Source organism: Kryptolebias marmoratus, linkage group LG11, assembly GCF_001649575.2.
Source record: "Kryptolebias marmoratus isolate JLee-2015 linkage group LG11, ASM164957v2, whole genome shotgun sequence".
NCBI lineage: Eukaryota > Metazoa > Chordata > Actinopteri > Cyprinodontiformes > Rivulidae > Kryptolebias > Kryptolebias marmoratus.
Window position 1 is genome coordinate 9,852,882 of NC_051440.1, and position 23,631 is coordinate 9,876,512.

Here is a 23,631-nt window from a genome sequence, read left to right on the forward strand (position 1 = left end):
GTCCAACCACTCAATGTGAACTCTTGTTGATTTTCGTACATCCTCACCCAACAATATGTAAATATAGTTCATTACTTCTCATGATTTAGGATTGTAGAAGTTACTCTCCTTGTTAAAGTGTGACACCATAGACTCCTAACTAGCTGTCTGTAGTTTTAGTTGACTAACTAAGAACATTTTCTTTCTTTACTTGTGTTTTTTGTCCTGTTGGTGAAGGAAGATGTGAAGGACATTACGAGATTCATTCATCAAACTAATCTATATTTGTCAAACTCCAATGTGTAGCTCATTAGTCAATTCATTTGTCAGTGTCCCACAAACTTGTAATGCTAATCATGCAAACACAAATATTTCTGCTTCATAGCTCACTAACATCTTTCACTACTTTTTTTTCCCCTTCCTAATTATCGTCAGTCTCGGTCAAAGTCAACGCAAGGACACAATGACAAAATGTTTTGCTGCCTGTGACAGTGAACCAAAATCTTAGCAATTAGATGTAATGAAATAAAATTATATATATAAGCCAAATAAATAATATTAAATCACTGAAATGTTTTTATTTATTATATGTCACTGGTCGCAATTAGGTATTCTGAGAAAAAAATCACAACATTTCTGAGCTTTATTGTGACAGATTAAAAAAAGATAAAAAGTACTGGAGCCTAAAAGAACACAAGAATCCATGTCTTTACAGAAATAATAAATAAATGCATACAGTTTCTACATACCTGTCAGAGAGCAGGAAGGGACAGACGTCAGGCACAGGAGGGGTCGAAGGCCGGAGCTTTGCCAACGCCATGATGTGTTCAAAAGTGATGTCGGTCTGAGTGCACACATCCACCACATGGATTTCCTGAGGGGGACCGTGGGGGCGGCCGCTGGGGGTACGTCTGATGACCTGCACCACGACGGGGTCTTTGGCAGCTCGAAAAGCCTCCACAGTCTCCTCATGGCTGGATTTGGACAACTCCTTGCCATTCACCTGGAAGTAACAGGAGGATTGTTGCATATGATTTGGCAGTGATATTAAAAAGGGGTTTTTACTTAAATTTTTTTCTCTTTAAAGGGAAAGGTCCTTTTTTTTGAAATGGAGTTTTGTGAAAAAGGTTATGTACAATTACCTTTTGTTATAAATAACCCTTTGAACTACTGTAGTTTAGAGAAGCAGTCTAATTTTGACCACATTACCAAGCTAATGGCTAATCAGAGCAAGCAAGACAAAGTAGAAGTCTTTTGTCTTAAAACAACTCGAGTCTTAAACATTTTAGTTCAGTTCAGTGTGGTTCATAAACACACAAATTTTATTAATGTTTACTGTTGAAAATATGTTCCTTCTACCAGAAAGTGCCCCAAGCTGCAATGTAAGTGCTACAGCTAGCTGCTGCTACTATGTGTGCTTGCAAATAATCATGGAATTCTATAAAAACAGCCTAGTAATGCAAAACAGGTGGAAATGTTTATCAAACTTTGTTTGCACAAACAGCTATGACATTTTTAAGACTAAAGTTGTTTTAAGACGGCAGCAATTTTCTTTAGTCTTGGCCTCGCTCAGACTAGCCGTTAGCTTATCAATCCAGTCAGAATCAACAGGTAAGATATTATTGTTCATTACCATTCCTCAGAACTCCACTTTAAAAAACCTGAACTGCTGTTTTAACTCTGTACCCTGATGTGTTAGGCAGCTCTGCGCTCAGAATGGTTACGTTTTCTCCAAACAATCACAAAGCATGGCCAGATTTACATGTAATTATGCTTCAAAATTGACATAAACGTTTATTAGAAAACTTTTAATCAGAAAAATGCTGCCACTTGTATAATTTTTAAATAAAAATCCAACATATTGCCTTTTATAAAGGCATAACTCTCAATATACGTCTTTGCTCATAAACCTTTTATTGTTGTAGTGAGTACAAATGCATTCAGATGTCAAATTTAATCTCACTTTTGATTAATTGAATGCATTCTCAACAGATGATCAAGCAAAATTTCCATCAATTCAATAGTAGAAAACACAAAACATGTTGAAACAACGTTTTTGGAATATTAAATTAAGGCTAAAAAGGCCCCAGTTCACTTATTCTATCTTCAACCTCATCTGCTCAAAATGAACTGGATTTTCTGGCAGACTGAAAACCATTTGCACCACAGCTGGCACATATAAAGAAAATCATAGCTCCATTTAGCCCACTAATATCTCTGAAGGAGGAACTGTGAATGAGGAATACTTCTGAGAATGTGCTTTAGTGGAAATGCTGAAAGCAGAGATTCTAATTTAGATAACCAAAGAAGGTAGAAAAGAACATAATTTAAACACAGCATAATTACATCTAGTGTTCTGTTTAAATATGGCTTTGGAGTAGAGCTTTTCCTTCACATGGCAAGATCAGAAATCAGTTAAAATGATAAAAGAAAAAGAAATCATTCATATTCACATGTGCAAGATGAAGAAATTGAAAGCAGGACTGCAAAAAAATTCAGAAGAGCGTTATGGGACCTGAATCAAAAATCTCTTTAAACTGCAACATCTAAGTAAAAAAAGAAACATCACATAGCCTGGCTCTGACTCTCAGAAAATGACCTAAATTCAAAAGTAATCACTAGTTAAAGCAATAGAAACCACCAAGGAACTCTTAGAGTGAAGCTTTACATTTTGCTGTGTAGAAACCCCCACCGCTAAGGGAATAAGAAATGGCTCAGTACGTTTTAAAATCTCACAACATAAATGATCATTAAAACCAGGGTAAGCATGGAAATTCTATTGTGACTTGTGTGTGTGTTTGGGTTGGACAGTGGAGTTAGCAAAATATCTCATGAACAAGTGGTTTTATTTTAATAGAACTCCTAAAAAGTAATTAGATGAACATCTATATCTGCTTAAATTTGGGAGTCAACCCAATTCAAGATGGCCACCAAAGCCAACTGACTTCAGGAAGCACATAAATGGCTATAACTCAGCCAGTTTTACAGATACTGAGTTAGAGGCAGTAGTGGCTGAGCATCACAGCCCACACATATTCTGAGCACTACACATTCTACAACACTTTCTTAAACCAGTGGACAGATTTTAATAAAACTTTCAGGAGATAACTATTAGATGTAGATCTACAACTGATTAACTTTTTCACGTTATCCTAACTTAGATGGTCACCACAGCTAATGACATTAGCCAACACAAAAACAACTACAACTCAAAAGATTGTTTCACATTTTGAGCTGAAATTCGGTGTGGTAGTAGCTGAGAGTCATTCACAACAAATACTACAATCTACCAATTGCACAATATCTTTGCTTACAATTTTGGCATTAAAGAGTCAACACTGACTGTTAGCAAAATATCTCATGAACCACTGTACAAAAACGACTATAACTCAGTCAGTTTTGTAGACTCTGAACTAACATTTGGTGGTGGTAGTAGCTGAGACTCATTCCCGACACATACTCTGAGAGCTACACATACATCTTGCAAAATCTTGCATGAGGTTGTGTATAACATCATTTACAAAGTTTGACAAAAATGGCTATCACTCCCTTCATCAAAAGATGATCTTAGTTTATAACTCTGTCATGAAAGGTGGTGTGTGATATGCATACTTTCCAGGAATACTAGGCTTTTAATAATAACAGTTATGTTGTGTGTTACCATCCTTTCTTTGTGCATTTCTGTCTGGTTGTGAGTTTCTATAAGCTCATTATTATTGTTTTTTTTTTTCCCACGATTTATTTCTCCAGAGACTGATGGATGCTCTGTGCCGAACATCTTATTTTCTTAGCTATAACACAGGTCATTTTAAACTCCTTTAGCTCTTCTTGTTCTCCACGGCCCACTCCTCTGCCTCTAGACGTGACCTTTATTTGTAGCAAAGTTGCATTAATCACCTGCGTGAGAGATAAACTGGGTCAACACCACTCCAGTGGAACCACGGGGCAGTTTGGAGCAAAAAATAGGAAAAGAACCATGTAGTCGAGCAGCTTTCCTCGCCTCCTTTTCCCCTCACTCCATAGCTGCATTCATTCTGTTTTTCTGTCCACTCAGCAGGTATTAAAAACTGCAGCATCTATTTTAGACCTAAGCACTACATTAAAGAAACATGGAGCACTATAATAATTAGCTCTGACTGTCTCACTTTTTCTTTCTGGTGCCTTTCTTTGGCTCCTTTGCCTAACCTTAGAACAGGCAGCCTGGTGGAAACAAAGGAGTTGGAGCAGACAAATGAGGCAGCCTATGGTGTATGACAGACCCGCAAGAAAAATGATCACATTTCCCAGCATCCCCTCTGGTACTGACTGTCCGGCCCAGCTTCCTCCTCCTCCTCCTCTTCCCCCCAAGCCTCACCGCTCGGCAGTTGTACTTGACAGCCACAATGAAACGAGTGAACATGTAAAGAAAAACAAGAGGGAGTGTTGTTTTTGTATTTTCTTCACTGGTTTTCACCAGAGCCAGATGGAACAATTAATCCCCAATAAACACAAGAATATTAAGCAGTCTCAAGTCCTGAGGGACATCCTTGTTGCGTCCTTTTGATTGATGCCTGTGAAGCAATTCGCTGTATGAATGTGTAAACCTATCTGACAGATGGGAAGGGGTTTTTTGTGGCTGCTTTCCTCACATTCTCACATTGAAAATTTGCCCTCGACACAACAAAACACATCATCAAATCAACAGAAATGCACAACAAGTTATAAAGTGAGTTTAAGCTTGGAAATTCACCACATTTTTTCCACTAAAAACACTATTTCTTACCACCATAATCACATCATAACCTGTTCAACTATCACTATATATTTCATTCTAGTTACACAAACACAAACTCAATTCTGCATGCAAAAGTAAAGATGTGCATTCATAAACACATGCTAGTGAGCAAAATCTGTTCGCAGCAAATTATTGAGCAGCTGCAGCTCAATAACCGCTTCATGCCACAACAGCTCCACATTCACAGAGTCAACATGAATTATCTTCTTGGTCTGGAACACAACAACGGCAGTTACTCAGGAGAGATCATTTGCTCAACAATTGGGAGGGGAGATGATCAGGTAAATGTGAAGTTGGAAGGAAATGGGCGCTGGGATGGAGAGGCTGGATCAAGACACATCTGCTGGCTGTTTGCACGGGGATACACAGCAGCTGTTGCCAGGAGAGAAATGTGTTTCCATTCAAAGCCCCCGAGACGACCACCAGCTTTCCAACAACAAACGCAGTAAACCAACTTGGCAGAGTGTAACAAAAGAATTAAACTATTTTATTCCCTTTTTCTTTTCAGTTATTTTCTCAGTTGAATAGCTCCATACTGACGAAAACAAAATGTGTACTAGTGGCAGACAAGTCTTGGCTTCAGTGAATACCGCACAACAGTTAAAAGATGTTCAGAGCTGGTGCTAAATACTGATGAACTGTCACAGCATTTAAGGTATTCAGAAAAGGCCCTGAGTGGAGCCAAGTATTAAAAAGTGATTTTTTTTTTCCAATAATTTCAAAAGAAAAAAAATATAACACCCAGCTCACCCTAGTTTTTCCACTTGGGTGGTTCCACTTCACCTCCAATTTGCATCCTCTACCAGAGCTGTTCCAACTGCGCTCTTCTGGACAGACATCTCTGAGGGTGTTTCTGGGATCTGTTGGAGCCACTCCTCTAGTTTTGGGGTCACAGCATCGATTGTTCTAATGACTGCTAGACTCTCTACAACTTCTCTATTTCCTCTTTCAGCCCTTGGTATTTCTCAAGGTTGTTGTGCTCCTTCTTCTTGATGTTGCAGTTGCATGAGATCACTACATTTATTATCAATGTCTTCCTCTGTGATTTGTTGACAACCACAATCTGGAAGTCTCACAGTATCTTAGCCCTGCCATTCTCCACCACCTTTGGCTGAGTCTCTCATTGGACTGTCTCAGGGTCATCTTTGCACAGTCTGCATTTTGGGTCCTGTCTGTTGTGGTAGATCCCGGCCTTTATTGCTCTAGAGTTGCCGTGATTAGTCCCTCTGTGCTGTCCTTCAGTCCAGCCCTTTCTAGCCACCAATAGGATTTTGATCAACCAATCAGATTTGGAGTTGTAGTCAGCTTGTTGAACTTCCCTCTTTGGTTTAGAATATTCTAGCAGACCAGGTGCTGATTTACACCAAAGGTGTAGCTAGTGCTGACCTGCCGACTTCAGAGATACTGAAAACAGCAAGAAGAGGATATGATGTTGCTGCAAAATTATTATTTATAGCCTTTTTAAGATGACTTCTCAGAAAAAGATGAAATTTGTTAAAAAAGGCTGCCCAACATCAGAAGATTCAGAGGTCTAGAAAAGGCCCAGTTGTGAAAGGCACACTTCTCTACTATCAGACTACAAAAAAAAAAAAAGTTTACCAAAAGTCACTTTTTTGGATCAATAATCTGGAGGTTCGAGGATGTTTAGTTGCCCACAGCAAAGCAAAGTCCCGGCGATGCTCTCATCTGAGTTCCATCTTATCATTTGTCCTCCAGGTAAGAAGACAAGCAAGGAGAATCAAACATGAAGCGGCAGCTTTGCGCCTTCCTCCGGGTGCCTCCTTTATCACTGCTTTTGTCTCATCAACGGCTGCCTCGCTATCAATATCTCCACAGACCAGGGGCAGAATGTAGTGATAGTGTTAGGAAAGTGTGGCCCGTTTATCTGTTAACGTGACAACTTCAGCCACATCTGACGCGGCTCCTGCTGCTTCCTGTGGCAGAAGGGACAGACACTGCAGGCAGCTTGCGAAGGATCACTGATAGAAGTGATTCATGTGTACTTCTTCAGCAGGGAGAGAAAGGCAGCCCCAGGCAGGAGGCACTAATAGTCTATTAGCTTTATGCCTCGGAAATAACTGCACCCCCATAACTTTATGGCCTGCATGTAGCACTTTGAATCTTAATAAAATGTTTTTGTTTTTGAATTGATTGTTTATGGTGGGATGAAGCCTTCAGCAGCACCCAAGGTTTTACTGCATATAAACTTGTTGTGAACGAGCTCCATACCTCTGTTACAGACAGTTTACCGTGTCTAGTGTGCATCCTCACCTGCTGGTTTGAGTGGCAGCCTGCAGGGTGTTAAGTGTGTGCAACCAGATGGAGAAAGTTTAATATGTAGGTCATACAGCCCCGGGAGTTTCCTGCTTGTCAGTTAGGGTTGTGTTTTAGGTTCTTGTATTTTGGCAAAAAGACAACATAACCCCCTCATTGTTCTGGTCCGTCTGGGGCTTTTAGATAAAATACTTGAAGGAGTCTTTGGGTCATGATGATGAGAGAGATTTTAATAAGCTGCTTTACTTTTCATCCATCTCAACATAGTTTTACAGTTTAAATACGTTTTATTATATATGAGCTGACAAAAAATACTTGATTTCAAGGTTAATAATAATCTGATGTCCCATTCAGTAAGTTTTATGATAAAAAAAAACTGCTGCTGAGCTCTGAACCAGTGTTTTTTCCAAAAATGTTTATTTCTTTCTTTCTTTCTTACATGCACAACACTGAAGAAACAGGAAAGGTAGGAGTCACTAATTCAGAAAAACACAATAGATCTTATAATATATGTATCTTATACATATATTTCTCTAGACTCTAGAGAAACAAAGAAAACTGTAAAGAGATGTGACTGGTTAACATTAGTGATTCCATTTTAGTGATTATTATGGAAACAATGACCATTCCATCAGACACAAAAACAGAAAATTAGTTTGACTTTACAACAACTTACAAGCTAAATTTATACAATTACTCCTTGTGGCCTTTTTTTTTTCTTAACGTTGGAAAATAAATTACTGTGAAATGAAAGAAAAACAAACAATGAATGCAATATTAACTCCTCCTGATTAGGACTAAGTATTCTCCCAAGACTATTTTTGTTTCAGTCTTTAACGTTTTCAGCACACAATCAAATTATAATGTCAACAGATTCAGGACAAACCAAGCTAGATATAAAAACCCTCAGTAAAAAATGGCTTATCTGTTGTGGTTTCTAATACACAATGAAATAGTGGGAATGCACAAATTGAGCTAATATGTCATTGTTTTACAAAATTTACAGATACACCAAAAAACAGATTTTTAAAAATGTCCACTTGGGAAAGTGTTTGTAAAGTTTTTATAATTAAAAATAACAAACACTGTTTGTATGTGGAAAAAAGAGGTGCAAATACAGGAAAAGGTTAATTTAGTAAAATACTGACATTTGTGTGGAAAAGGCTTGAATGACAAAAAATTATTATCTAAGCTCCAGTAGTTATAAAAATTCACTGTTCAGTCCTTATTGATGTTTAAACTACAGCTAATGCAACACTGGCAATGCAAATAAACTAAACAAAAAAAAACCCAAACATGTTAGTTTAGTACTACAGCCCTCTGCTACAAAAACAGAAGCTATGTTATCACCCCCTGCCAAGAGATCCTGTAATACCCTGTGTGTGCATGTGTTTCTTTGTCTGTCTGTCAGGAAAATATCACATGAACCAGTGGAGAGATTTTAATGAAACTGTTAGAAAGTAATCATTATACATCTAGAGCTGATTAACTTTTGAAGTCAACTCGATTCAAGATGACCACAAAAATGGCTCTAAATCAGTCAGTTTTACAGATAGTGAGCTAAACTTAGGTGTGGTAGTAGCTGAGAGACATTTTCAACAAATACAGTACTCCGAGTGCTAACAGATCATCTGAGAGCTCATCATATTGTGCAATTGGGCCTAATGTTATTTTCAAGATTTGCCGAAAACAGCTAAAACTCAAGATGATCATAAGATGATCTTAGTTAAAAACTCTGGCATAAAAGGCGGCAGGCGATATGCATTCCTTGAAAGAATGCCAGGTTAATGATTTGTTAATTCTTCCAAGTGAGTCTTTGCAGCAACGGAACAAAAGGAGTAAGAAATGTGTTCACTGCCAGCTAACCAGAGTCTGCATGTCAAAATGTGGCTAATCTGTTCTGATCATGACAAACTGAGCATGTATTTTCGTCAATGAATGAGACTGAGAACATTCATGAGAGGAGAGGAATTGAATAGTCCCTCAGGACTTTCTAAATGCAGCTGAGACGAGATTCAATGTGAACATGACTTCTACCTGATACAGTTGGTGTGAAAACGGATTGAGTTACACTTTACACCCAAATGTCTCATTTCAATAATAAGTGTCAGAATAAAATACGGGCCAAGGTCTGCTACAGTACAGCTCTTATGACTGCATAAATCATTCCTAGACAGTCACCGCTACTGTCTCAGTGACTCGAGCAACGCTCCAGTGACATGAAACAGAAAGGGAGCGCGAGAACGCCACTGGGGAAATCTGAAAATCCCCTCAACATCTCTACATGAACCAATGTACAGGCCTCCTTTAACCCCTCCAACCACATAAAGCACACTCCACAAGGCCCCTGGGTTATTTTTCACATTAAAGTCCCAATGCACAGCTGCTGAGGTTTTTATGCCCCCAGAACATTTGACGAATTCTGCCAATTTTTCTCTTTGAGCACCAATCTTGTGTGGAGTACTCCCTTTATTGCGCAACTCGCTCAAAGTGTATCACCTCTTTCAATATGCTCTAAAATTCATTGTGTGCCTTTTTATGTGTTTATTATCCAATCTCTTGCTGTAATCATTCGGTACAAGGACAACTATTTCTGAAGGACAAAGGCAGACGAGACGTGAGAACTCCCCTCACATTGAGTGTTTACAGAACTGAGCAGCAGGAGCAGGTAAAAAATCTGCCACTGCATGAAAGGAATGCTGACTAAAGCTTTTATGAAACCTAATATGTAATTAATTGCATTTTTCAAATTACTCGTCAAACACTGATTAAGGGTCACGATTTGTATGTTAAAGGAAAACTGCACAGTATGAGGCCTGTTTTCCCATCTTTTTAAGATCGAAAATAGAAAATGGCACAAAAACCTTTCTTAGTGTCAGATTCAATATTGTGAGTATTTATGCAACATGCAGCAACTAAAAAAGTGTTCCATTGTGCTTGTTTTTTTATTGATGTGCCTAGATTGTTACATAGACAAATGCATGCTGTTGACTGTATTATAGATCTTCATGAAGTTACTTTCTTGCTGACCTACGAAATATTTTCGCTCTCATGCTAATTTGTCACAACCAAGGCTATAAATAGCTTTTTGTATGGGATGTGAAGAATAGCTGATTCGTACCAGTTCACCAATCAGCGTGCACCATTTGATGGCACTGGTAAAGCAGGTGTAAAAAGGTGCAGTTTTGGGATTGAATGAAGATGCATTGCTTGTTTTACATCTTAGCACTGAAGCTATATTTCACTGGGCTGCTACTGTTGAGGACAGATTGGAGACACAAAATTATGATAAAATGTGCCAATATTCACAATGAATTGCACTTAACAAAATGTTTGCACCCTGTCGACCAGCTTGCACAACTTCTGAAAAATTGCTTTTATTAATATTTTTGTTTAGCATGAAATAGTCGATCTTTTAAAGTTATCTTAGCCTGAAATATAAATAACAAATTGAAATGACTTTTTTTTTTAGCTCCATAAGGGCCTTTAGTTTTCCAAAACTCCACAACTCTGTTTTTTTTTTTAAATTGACAATTTATTTATTTTCTGACAATTTTTGAGAAAGTGTCTTTCTTTCCTCTTAGGGCGCTCAAATGGTATTTTTGACCAGATTAGAAAACCTTCAGTCTGAAGTTTTGTAAAGATCATCCACCCTCTGGCGGATAAGGAATGCTGGATTTTGGTCGAGCCTGCGTGAGTCCAGCCACATTGGTTTTTGTTTGTTTGTTTTTTTCTCATGCGAATAGAGGAATCAAGTTATAAAAATAAATAAATAAAATAAATAAATGAGCGGTCAAATTTTTCCCAAAGACCTTCCAAGTGTTAAGGGGTGAATCGTATCATGCCATATTGGTTTTTGCTGCCCCTGTTTCTGTAACGTATCAGATCACCGGCACACATTTGAGGTACAAATTGTTTTGGCCACTGACCAGATATGATCAATCCTACTGTCCAGTGTTTGCACATCAGACGTAGGGGAAAACTGAAATAAAAGTTCAGTTTGTTAGCTGTAGTCCTTGTGTTTATTAACACTCTCAGTAACAGACACAGTGAGATTTTCCAAATATTAAATCAAAATGTTCCATTTTTTGCAGCAAGCGTTTTCCTCCATGGTCAACAGCAAAGCACCAACAGCAGGAACACCAACCATTTTCTCGTGTGTCTTGTCTTTTTCAGTCAGTGTTTGGCCCACTTTGAACATTTCATTGTTCTTCTCAGCTAGCTCCTTGTCTCTAAACTGTGGCTCAAAAACAAACAAAAAAAGAGCCAACCATGAAACTGAACCTGCATTGTCCTTGTAATGATCTAAGGGCCAATATACCATATCATCTAAGTTCTGAGTTTAGTCTTAGAATGTAAACAAAGTCATGTGCTGATAAACATAATGTGATAAATAGGTTGGTTAATGGATCAGCCAACAGAAAGAAAATAATTTTACAATTGATTATGTTTCCGTTTTAATACTTCAAAACTGAGCTTGTCTGTAACATAAACAAACTTGTTGACTTTAATGGAGACATTTAACCTTCAAGGTTCAAAGAAGACAGTTTGCGTTCTTAAGGGACACATTCCAAAGATTCAAGTCCTGTAATGAAATGCTGCTGCAACAGCTTTCCAAGCTGTAGTTTTAGTTCCCGTTCTGCTTATGATCACTTTTCCATGAAATTGGATCAGTGGAGCATTCCAACTTTATCACAGATCAGGCCTGGGATGTGAGGTAGTGGTACTGATCCTGTTTCATCTCTACTATAAAAGTCTGCCATAAATTCTAAAAATGATTTTAGACTATTGAGAAACAGGGTCAAGTTAATCAACCTGTTTTAGGTTAATGGTGGCAGGTAGATGATGTTTTTCAGGAGGGGTAGAAATGCCCTAAAATCACTGTGCTTAACTCGTAAGATCTTAAAGTTAGTTATTACATAAAATGGAGGGGAAAAAATCAAATTAGAGAAAAACATGCACTTTGCAGGGGCTGAATAACTCACGGATGAGCAGCCTCCTCCTTAGTGATAACTGGTAATTGGTTTGGGGGGGAGTGGAAGGTGGGGTGGTAGTTGGAAGATGCTATGGGCTATGCAGATCAGCTGGCATGAAAAGTTGTTGTGAGGACTAATGGAGCCATCCAAATGCTGAGTGAAGAAAATCACCTGGCGTACTTTGATAGAACATCTCTATATATAATACAGATGAAGCTGCAACAAACGAAGCTGCCCAGTGGCAATATTTTCAACACACACACACACACATGCTCACACACACAAAAGAAACAAATTGATATACTGATTCAATGAGAATACTAAAAATATCCCAGTTTTTATTAAAAAATGCAAAAATGGTCAATTTTCATAGTGGTGGGCTTTCATAATTTAACTCTGGCCCCCTTCACACTGGATGAAGACACTGCTAGGAAATTAAAAAATCAGTCAGAACGTGGATGATATTTTCAGGGCTTTGTTGAGGTTTCCAAGGGCATATTAAGAATGCCGTTGGCTTTCCATTATGTGTGATAGAATGTAATATGTCCACAGTGGCTTTGAGTGAGCACAAAACCTGAGTGTGTAATTGTTTTAGCATAGCGATGGCATGATGAGTGGGTCTTCCAGAATTTGAAGCAGGACTGGCCATGCTGGTCTCATGCTTAGGCTTCAGTTTTAGCTTATGTCAGATAATCGTGACAAAGTCATGGAAAAAATGTAGCGCAGATGTGACACTTATAACTGCATCCTGACGGGATCTGAGAGACTCATGCCAGGGCAGGTGTATAGAGCATGGTGAGGGTGGAGGAGAGCATCACAAGGACATGGACAATAGCAAGTAAAAACCTATCTGGCAAGAACAAAGAGTCTAGCAGCACCATGATGGCCTTCACTCTGAAGGTTTTCCAAATTTGCCACAATCCAGCTGTGTTCTAATAGGCCGTGGAGAGCATAGTAGGATTATCAGGGGGCTTAAGTAGTAAAGGTGGCATTTATTGCCATTTTTCTTGGATTCCTGTTGTTTCTCTTGCTATTTGACAGTTTATCATGATCACTGGACAGTTCCATGAACCTGAGGGTGTGCTGTGTTTTACCTGGGAAATTATAGTCAAAACTAGAAAACTTGGGACTCAGCTTGTAATGAAATAAGTTGTATTTAACTCTGTTTTATTGTGAAGAAATTCACATGTAGAGTGCAGACTGGTGCACACTGAAAGCACATGGCACCAGCAATGTCATCAAATGACAAGTCTGATTGTATTCACAGAGAAAATTGTTGAAAAGGTGGAAACTTTTTCCTTCATGCTTGGTATTCTCATCCTGGCAGCAGAGGCAGTTATCACTGGATAAGTGTTATTTACATAGTGTCAGACAGATCCTTAATCATAGCAAAGGTTTCTCATTCTTTTTGCCCCTTCCCCCTTCTTTCCAACTTCGTCTGTGTGGCTGTCACAGAGAGGCTGGTTTGGGAAGGAGGGAGGAGGTCAGAAGGTGGCACGTGGGGCTTTGACAGTGAAAATAATTAACTGTTTGTATTTGAAAGGTCAGTTTGGATCCCTGCAGTTTGCACTGATCTAACTGTTAGCCAGTGGCTAGAAGCTAGAATTAAGGCATGAAAGAAAAAAGGGAAAGAATGAAAGGAGGAGAAATAAACCTCAGTCTCAAACAGAAATGCCATGTCAACATGCTAAATATATATTAAAAAAATCATCTTTAGCAAACACAAAAATGTCTACAACCCAGTCAACAGCTGAGATTATCTTTAAAACATACTCTGAAATCAACAGCTCTTGTGAGATAATAATAATAATAATAACAGGTGATCTTTGAATAAAACTTGGCATTAATTGTTGGAGTCTGCCCTATCTGTCTGTTAGTAAAATATCTCATAAACAGCTTGACAGATTTTAATGAGACCATCAGAAGTTATTAATTGGATGTACATCTATAGTTGATTAACTTTTAGAGTCAACCTAATTTAAGATGGCTGCCACAACTAATTAACTTTAGCAAACAAATAATAAGATAATATTTGGTGTGGTAGAAGCTGAGCATCATTCCAAACATATGTTCTGAGTGATACAAGATCTTTGCTTGAATAAATAAATAAATAAATAAATAAATAAATAAATAAATAAATAAATAAATAAATTAAATATTCCACGAACCACTGGACAGGTTTTAATGAATTTCTTATGAAATAATACCTGGATGTACATCTACGATTGATTAATCTTTGGAGTCAACCCAGTTCAAGATGTTTACCACAGGTAATCAACTTTGACCAACACAAAAACGGTTATAACTCAGTCAGTTGTACAACTAACAATGAGGCTCTTAAAAAGTTACTTTATTTTTTTTAAGAGTAATTACATTCATCCGCCGACTGTGAATGTAAACTGCAAGAATAAACGTCTCTTGAATGCATCCATTAGAAAGTGAAAACAGCACTTCTCGGTGCGATGAAGAAGACTGAAAACATTTCACGAGACGGCTGAATTCAAAAGTCAGTCCATTTCCATTCAGGCACACAGCAGTAACATGTGCCCTGCCAACAAAAAATGGACCTGTCCAATTAGAATAGCGTTTACAAAGAGGCAGTGATGAAGCATCTGATGATAATCTTATCCCTGTAAAGAGCAGAGGAACAATGCATGATTACAAGAAAAGACATTATCTGAGGAGAGTGATCACAAGTGTAATCAATCTACTTCACAGCTCCCTGTTGTGCTGTTCATAGCACAGAAAAAGTGGTAGCAAGAGAATAAGAGAGTTGGTATCTGCGGTTTCCTCTCAATCCACTTGGGCCTCACTCCTCATCATGTCCCCAAGTCAATAAACAGAGAGAAGTACAAGGGAATTGGATGTAGCTCATCAGTGTTTACCGCTGTGCCCTAATTACAAAGTTGCAACAGATGAAACAGAAATTATATCTAAGTAAGTCACTGTATACTTGGTAAAAGTTATGCATGTGTACATTATGTAACAGATACACAGTGAGAAGGTTTTGACTTATTACTCACTACTCACCTCCTTAAGATGTCAAAAAGTGTAATATCTAAATAATATCAAAAAATGTAAAGCCACTTTTTCACTGTGCTGAAACTACATCCATGAGGGATTTATCAAAATGACTTGAAACCCTTCTTAATTTAGTTTTCCATGAGTCAGAAAGCGCAAGAAATGGGAGATAACATTGGGAGAGGTGGGTGACCTATGAAAACAAATTCTGATTGATTGTAGACAAAAAAGAGAATAAATTGCGATCAAATTAAGACATAATTAAGGCACTTTATGACTAAGCTGTGACAAAAACAATATTGCATATCATTTGCAGAAACCTCATGAGAATGGTGCAATTTATTGGTAGTTACAAACGGGTCGTGATTACCAATTGAGTTTGATTTCAAGTGAAAATTGATATATTTACTTGCATCCAACAGTTGCCAGATATAGGCCACAGCTGGCTGGTTAGCCAAGTTACAGTGAGCCTGTAGCATAGTGTTTTGTTTTTTTTTTTTTTTTACTGATACACAAACTAAGTTTCATAGCTTGCTCCAGATGTTTGTTTCAAAACAGCACCTTCAAAAAGGGTCTCACCTTAAAAAAAAGAATGGGTGTTGCTTCTCTAGTAGCCAAGCCATGAACATTTGTGTTTTGTGCTGCCATTAAAAAGTTCAAACAGCTGTCTTTTGTTTTCATGACAGAAACGTAATATGTCACTATTCTGTGACTAGCGGGCAAATGGCATTCATGAGTGAGTTCCCTGAATGTCTTTTGATGTCTGCGTTGGTTCTCAACTTCAATGCATGAGCTGCACGAGCATGCAGACCTGAGCTTTGAACATGCTTAAAAGAATTTGTACGACAACCTTTCTATTGAAATAGTCACAGTGTCATTCTGGACGTCTCCAACCCATCTCAAATCCACCTGAATTATATTGTAGGCATCTCCAACCCATCTCAAAAGCACTACAGCTGTATTTTGACACTTGCACGGGAGCTCTCCTCTGACAGAAAACATGTTTAGGTCTAAAAACCACACCGATGATAATGAAGAATTATTAAAAAGTTCTTCCAAATCTAGTTCTTTATTTCAAAAGTGTGCTGCAGCAGAATAAATCATTATTGTAAGGGAGGGCTGCCAAGGTTGGTACAAAATGAGTCGTAGCAGTTATGATGTGGGCAGAGCTGGGCAATGAAACTAATGTGCACAGCCAAGAATGCAGTTTTGCATGACGTGCACACAAAACAGGCTGCAATTGTCAAAACTTGACTTTTCAAAACACAGGCACATGGCTTGCTGGTCACTTGATTGTAAACATCCAGATTTCAGTATGCTGCACACCAAAAATTCACCTATTTTCTTGCAACTTTCCCACAATTCTGAATTTCCAACTAGTCATCAACAGTCACAGCCCAGCGAGATACCACCCCTAGGCTGTCAGCTGAATGTCAGTTCACAGCAACGACTGGGGGAAAGAGAGCACTTTTTTTTGCACTAGATATGACCAGAGAAGCTCCTGCACTATCTCTGACATAACACAAAAAAGAATTTAAACTGTTAGAACACTTTCTGTTGGTGCTGGAGGTGGTGGAATTTGGCACAGTGCAGCATACAGGTGCCAGATTTTTTTTTTCTGCAGGACAAACAGTAATGAGTAACATTTTGTCCGAACACAGGCAGATATCAATTAGTTTTGTTAAGCTCTCTATTTTTCAAGTGGCTGGCACTTCTTCAAAGGTTATTTCTAAAAAAGGAAAGAACAAATAACACTGTCACAGCAATGCTTACTTTCTGAAGGATTTACACGGAACTCTAATTACAAGATCCCTTCATCAGTGTCTAACTTTTGAGAGGAAAAAACCCAAAACAAAAAAAAACATTGTCAGCCAATTTTTTCTGAATGTAATGAAACACCTGTTAAAGCATGTTTATATGACCTGGAGCCCTGCGGAGTAAATGAGCTGTAACATCCCTATGCTGTTGATGCAGACTGCAATAATGAAATAATAAAAATTTAAAAAAAAAACAGTCCACCTGGCAATCTTAATATATGCACCAAACAATTTAAGGAACCAGTGTTGATTAAGAACGCCTGGTGCTGTTGTTGTTTGAAGAGTGCTTCCAGGGATGAGTGGTATGATTTACAAGCAATACACAGCAAAGTTCCTGATTAATGATTCTGCCACAACTTGAAGTTTCTAGAGACGAGAGAGAGGGGGGAAAAAGTGCTGATGAACATATTGAGCTCATGGAGGCACTCCAGAGCTCCACTTAGCTGGCACTTCAGAAATATTTTGACATTACAAGAAGTAAGCAGGCATTTGAACTGATTCCACTGACTGTGTGAACAGAGGGGATAACGTGGTAATGGTATGCACGTGTGGCGGGTGGGCGGCTTGGGGTTCACACTGTCTTGGGAACCATAAGCAGGGCACATATGTGATGACTGGGCTGCATGTTAGGTTTCTCCTGCTTTGGAAGGCTCTGGAACCACCGGCTAATGAAAATTGTTTTTTTTTTTTGTTTTTTTTTAAATTTTCACTTATGCACAATCAACCTCTATGTATTATTTAATTCTAAAGCTGATTTATGGTTCAGACTGATCCTTCTTGCCCACAAATTCAATTTTGTTGTAAAAGGCTTTTTCCCTACAACTGCGAGCTCAATATCAAAATTTAATAGTTCGTTTAGTGCAATCTCATCCATGGATTAGATCCTAGTGAAGCCTATACTCAAAGCCCACACCTGGACTATACAGGCAGCTGCAGAGCTGTTTTCTGTCCTGGCGCCTTAAAATGAGCAGGTCACTTGTGGTTGTGGCAGAGATAAGAAACAAAACCTGCCATAGAAATGACAGGTGCTCTGCCTTCCCTAGCTCAGAGTTTGTGGCATGAGGGGTAATAAAGCCAAGAGAGAGAAGAAAATGCTGGAAAAAGACCACAAAGAACAACATGGAGTCTAGACAAGAGCTTAAGAAACAAATGCTGCTTTCCCACAGCTTAGCTTGATGCAAAACAATGAGCTTTTTTTTGAAAGTTGACACTCTTGTCCATGCTGCAGCAAGGGTTGCTCGTCATAAATAGTTGAACAAATGACAACAAGGGCTTTTATATCAAACGTGAACAGCAACCATCAATTATTATTGCACCTCCAGTGGTAACATGGCTCGATTTAACCAAAAAACATAATGGAAATCAAACAATCAACATTTTCAAGCTGTGTTTGACACTGCTAGGAAAAAAACACAGCTGGACTCTGCAGTAGAAAGTCGAATGGTGTCATCAAGAAACACTGCAGGATTTGCAAAAAGCAAACAAAAAAATAGATAAAACCTCCAAAGAAATATGTGAAGCAAAGTGCAAGAAAAACAAAATTGTTTATTCACACAATGGCATTTTCAGGTGAGTTTAGGCATCTAGTTTACAAAAATATTCAGGTCACAATACTATCAATTTTTTTTTCTTTGTCTAATAGTGGCTTTATTATGGAATGATGCTGGCAAAAGCAAAATGCCCTAATGCACAACAATGATTACTACTCAAGAGGTATGGGAGCCACATAGGACAGTGTTAAGTGTTCTTCAAACTCTAAATCAAAACAGAATACATTTGTACAAATCATTTTTACACCATAAGCCCCATCCAACCTTACGCACACATACAAGTCAGCAGATCGAGGCCACCGTAGGGTTTAATGTCTTGCCCAAGAACACTTCAACGTGTGGTGGGGAAGCATGAATCAATCCGCCAACTCTCCAATTGACAACCAATCCCTTTCTGAGCCCCCAAACTGCCCCCAAACTAGTCACTTCAAGCTGAAAAACCAGGCATCAAAGAAGGATATGACACCACTTTAACTGAAGTAGAAATCTTTTTGTTCTTGTCTTACAGACAGAGTGCAGAGTTGGCGAGCGATTAGGTTCGTTTATACCACGGCAGCAGATTGGCATGGATCGCCACTCCATGTGGAGCCAATGTAACACTAGAATGAGACCAAATGGCTCTCTCAAATGGAAAGCTGTGAAGGGGAGGGGAGGGGGGATGGTGGAGGGCATCTGCTCAACATTTACCTAGTGTTTTATAATTAGCTGAGCGCAACTGCTTGGGAGCAAAGCATCTGTTCCGCTGTGATTTTTCAGATAACAATTCTGTGACTTAGAAACGGGCGAAGAAGGTCTGTAGATGACGATGCCAATGAAATTTGAACCACAAATTAGGCAAACACAAAATGTGTGTTGAAAACGTACAGGCCAGTGGTGGGGAGAAGGTACGTTATGACAAATACTAATTGGTCCCTTGTAGCCATTGGACAACCTGTTAAAACCTGTTCACATCTGGCACTTTTGTTGTCCTCTCTCAGTCTGGTTCACACATTTAAAACAAGCACTAAATATTAACAGGTCAGAGGGTGCTGATAGTGTCACACAAAACTTACTTAAAAAAATGTTGTGAGGTCTACTGTACTGGCATCCAGACACTGATAATGTCCTAAAAATACCTATCATGACTGCAACTAGTAGCAATATTTGCTTCTTGTAAACGGAACATTTATTGCTCTATTGGACCCTCTCTTGTTCACCTCTTGGTAGAAGATTACCATGTAGGCAGGCTCATCAAAACATAATAGATTTTTGGTAAATCTAAAGAAAGAGCCCATACAGGCATGGATTTGTAAGAAACCAAATTGTCTGACAATTAGTTAAAAAAATGTTGAATTACAGTTATTTGATTAATGAGTTCAGCTCTCTTCAAATGTGGTTCTATGGAAAGTTGTATCATCTTCAAGCTAAATAAATAAGTTGGTTCTATGTATGAAGCATCCTAAACAGACCCTTTGTTTCCTCAGACATATATTTTCTCACCTCAAAAGGAAGTTAGAAAATGCATTCCCTCTGGTTGCTTATCTTCATCAGTGTCCAGAGAATAAAGCTCAGGTTTATCCAATGTGCAGTATAAATAATAATATACCCTGTTTTAGAGAGAAAATATATTTTTATTCATCTTGACAGTAAATCACAGCTAAAAAGGGGGCATCAATATTCTGTAATGTTGACACAAAGTTCTTTTCAGCAGTAGCAATCTTTATCCTTGAACAACCATTTTCTTGTAAGAGGATCTATATATCACAGACTAACCTGGGGCCATCAGGGAGGTGTGGGGGGATAAAGTGCAGACTTGTCAAACCAAAGAAATAAGAGGAAACAGAACTCTTTCAGTTTGGGGTCTGCCAAATTCATTCCTGTGCAAAAAGACAGATTTTATCCAAGCAGCCAGGATGTTTTCTGACCATATTTTCTGGAACACAACTAAGCTGAAATGGCTAACCCATTGTTGTTGTTTCTCTTCAGCATATAAAATCCCTGAATTACATGCAACCAAACCAGACCAACACAACCAACCACCATACCCATACCTCTTTGACCTTTTTTTAAATGTTTTTTCTTTCATTTACACCAGTCTGTCATTTCTCTGACATTCAAAATCCCTCAGGTGGAAGATGGTGTTTATTCTCATTCCTCTGTCTCTCCCTAAACATTTTCTGCTATTGATTAATTTGCTAACAGTCTAAAATTAACTCAGAGTCTACAAACAGACCTTTCTTTATCGATTACCCCTGTTCTATTCTCTCGGCCAATTTCAAGGCCCACTTTTGAGAAAAACCATCAAACCAGATTCACTTTTTTAATCTGCTTTTACTAGAGGCATTTTATGTCATTATCAACCTTTTATCTTATCTTGTGTATCAATAGGTACAGCTTTTTTGTAATTTTTTTTGTTTGGGAGTTGATTTAACTCTGAGACTTACATAGTCTTCTGGCACTGATCAGTCACCGTCTCAGTGTTTATGACAGCAGCGCTCAGAAACTGACATGGACCACTGACACTCCTAAGTTAGTGATGAGCCCATGACACTAATGGACTACAACTATGTGCCCTCCCTGACATTATTCTGTCTGAGGCCTGTCTGTCTTGTATTGTGTCTCTGGCACACTCTTCACCCCAGTGGACGATCACATCCACGTGTCCTGAATGTCAACACTCACTGAGACTCAAATACATTTTTAAAAAATAGCAGTTTTGCTGCTAGTTTGGCTTCTGCGGATCGAACTCTACACTTCCTTTTGACTTATATCAACCAGTTTAACTGTATGTCACAAAATTTTTATTTCCATAGACAATATGTTTGCCACATGAGGGGAGATGATTTTATTTATCTTTTACTGCATAATTGCATATAAAAGTTGCAGTGGCAAGACATCTAAAATATAAACATATTGCAGAGACAAGCTGCTACACTATCATGTCTTCACCAAGACATCTACTAATTGTTTCTTTCAATCATTTATTTGTTTCTTTGTTTGTACATTTGTTTTTTTATATGTGCTTTAGTCTGCTCTGGACAGCAGACACTAATCTATCACAAAGCCAACATAGATACACACAAAACAAACTGGCTCAAACCCCATCCTAAGACCATCCTAACAAGCTGAATTGAGAGTAACTGGGCTTCTTTTGGTTCTTAAAGATGTTTTGATTCTCATCCGAGGTGCTTTCTTAATACTGATCAGGGTTATGATGTAAAGGCCTGAGAAAACTTTTTATATGGGAAACAAAATTTCTTCAGGAACAAAAAAGAAGTCCAGCTGCTTTTGATTCAACTTGCTTTACCATTTTGGGTTATTTCTTTTAACTTCATTACCGTGTCTTGAATTATTGAGAATCAGAACACTCCTAATCCCAAATTAGGACCACTAATAAACCCAACATACATCTTATTAGGCAAAAAGTATTCAGACAAAATCCAGGTAGACACAAAGAAAACATGGCAACCCAACTCATACAGACTCCAGTTGAGGTTTGAATTAATTGTGAGCCAAGACAGACAGCCACCACATCATTGCATCACCACATCAAGTCAACTGTGTCCTTTCAATGTTATATAGCAGTGGCTGCTTCATATCCAACTTCCTCACACTGTTCTTGACAATGAGGCTTCCACATGCCTGTGAAATGATCTCAGTGTGATCTCATTCTCAGTCAATTCTCAATGCTTACCAGATGTTGGAGTATGCATGTATTAATATGAGCTTTTGTCTTTCAGTTCTGCTTTTCTGCACTTCGGCAGTCCAGAGAAACACCTGATATCCATCCTCCTGTCAGTCACTGCTTGAACTAGGAATCACTACTTGGTCATGGTTGGTAGGAAACTGCTCTTACATAGGAAAGCCAGATTCTGAATGATTCAAACGGGACAGAGTAACCTGATACCACGTAATGAAAGGTGCAGAACAGGAACGAAACATCACGGCTGAGCTTGTTCAGGTGCGAACAAAGAAAGAACACAAGGCTGATAGTATCTGGGCTTACGATAGGTCTGCTGTGTTATTTAAACTAAATACAAAAATGAGTCTATAAACAGTCCTGGCAGGTAAAAATCATTTCTGGCAGGCGCTTCCTCTATTATTTGTTCATACCAGCAACCTATAACATCATTCTGACTGAGGCAGCAGCTAAAAATGTGAGTCTGACTTACACCCGAGCATTCTCAGGCTGTGCAGTGAGGCTAAAACACTTCCAGGGTTGACTAAATCAATCCCCAAATGCAACATTATGTTTTCGCACAACAAGGAAACTAATAGGGCAGGTGCTTCCGCTCTACAGTGCTCCCCTCTGCCGGTCTGCCTTCCACAGTTGAGGCTGCGAGGAAGAGGAGCTGAGTGTGAGAAGATCTGGATTGTGTAGGAGGTGCTGGGTTGACTGCAGTGTTGCGAGGGAGAAAACTCATTCGCCCTTCCAAGCTCACAAAGATTGCATCTTCTTCCTACTGTGAACGTATGCAAGCTGCAGCTTCACAACAATGTGTTGCGTTGTAAAAATTTACTCCCTTTTACAAGCGCAATAAAGCCTGCTTGAATTACTGTATAATTTGGCTCCTTCTTTTTGCTATATAATGCAATGTGCAGGATTTATTTAGCGACAATTACGTTTATCATACTCTTATGAAACACTTTTTGTAAATCAATACACTTACTTACTTACACCCCTAATGCAATTGGACTTTTAAATGGATTTTGCAATCCAATTAAATTACATTTACACCAAGGTGTCAACTGAAATTCACCCTACATTGATGGAGCATTGATTCTTTTTAAGAGTTTCCACAAAGCTACGCTCTCATTACAAATGCAGCTCATCAGGAGTGAGAGCTTTGTATCTGTGTCAGTGTGTCAGTGTGACAGTGGCAGCAGCAATGCCACAGCACCACTTGACACAGTGCGCCATCATGTGCACAACATTTTAGCCTGAAAAACAGGAGACCTAAAGCTTTTAATTAACAAAGCCCAACAGGTAATGGATTGTACTTTGATTTGATTTTGCAGATAATACCAGTTGTAACTGGATCCTCGTGTTTCCAGTCTTTGGAAATGGGACCCGCGGACCTTCTTATCGCTTTCCTCCCTGAAGTCTGGCCATGTGAGCCTTGGAGCGGGGAGGTGTGAGCGTATGTCGCCCCTTCCCATCAAATGGCTGTCAGGCTGGGCTTATCATGGGAGCTGCAGGGGGTGCCGGCTGACCTGTGGAGTGACTTCCAGCATGGCTACCTCACCCGGGGGGGGGGGGG

The 23,631-nt window shown here is 38.8% G+C and overlaps 1 protein-coding gene across 1 annotated transcript in view; it reads right to left on the bottom strand.

Moving 5' to 3' along the window:
* Positions 1-23,631, bottom strand: part of LOC108229908 (PDZ domain-containing RING finger protein 4-like) — a 63,371-nt gene that overhangs the window by 24,570 nt on the left and 15,170 nt on the right. The window contains exon 2 of the mRNA XM_017405628.3: positions 729-982. Coding sequence (XP_017261117.1) covers positions 729-982 — 254 coding nt within the window. The remainder of the gene's footprint in view (positions 1-728; positions 983-23,631) is intronic.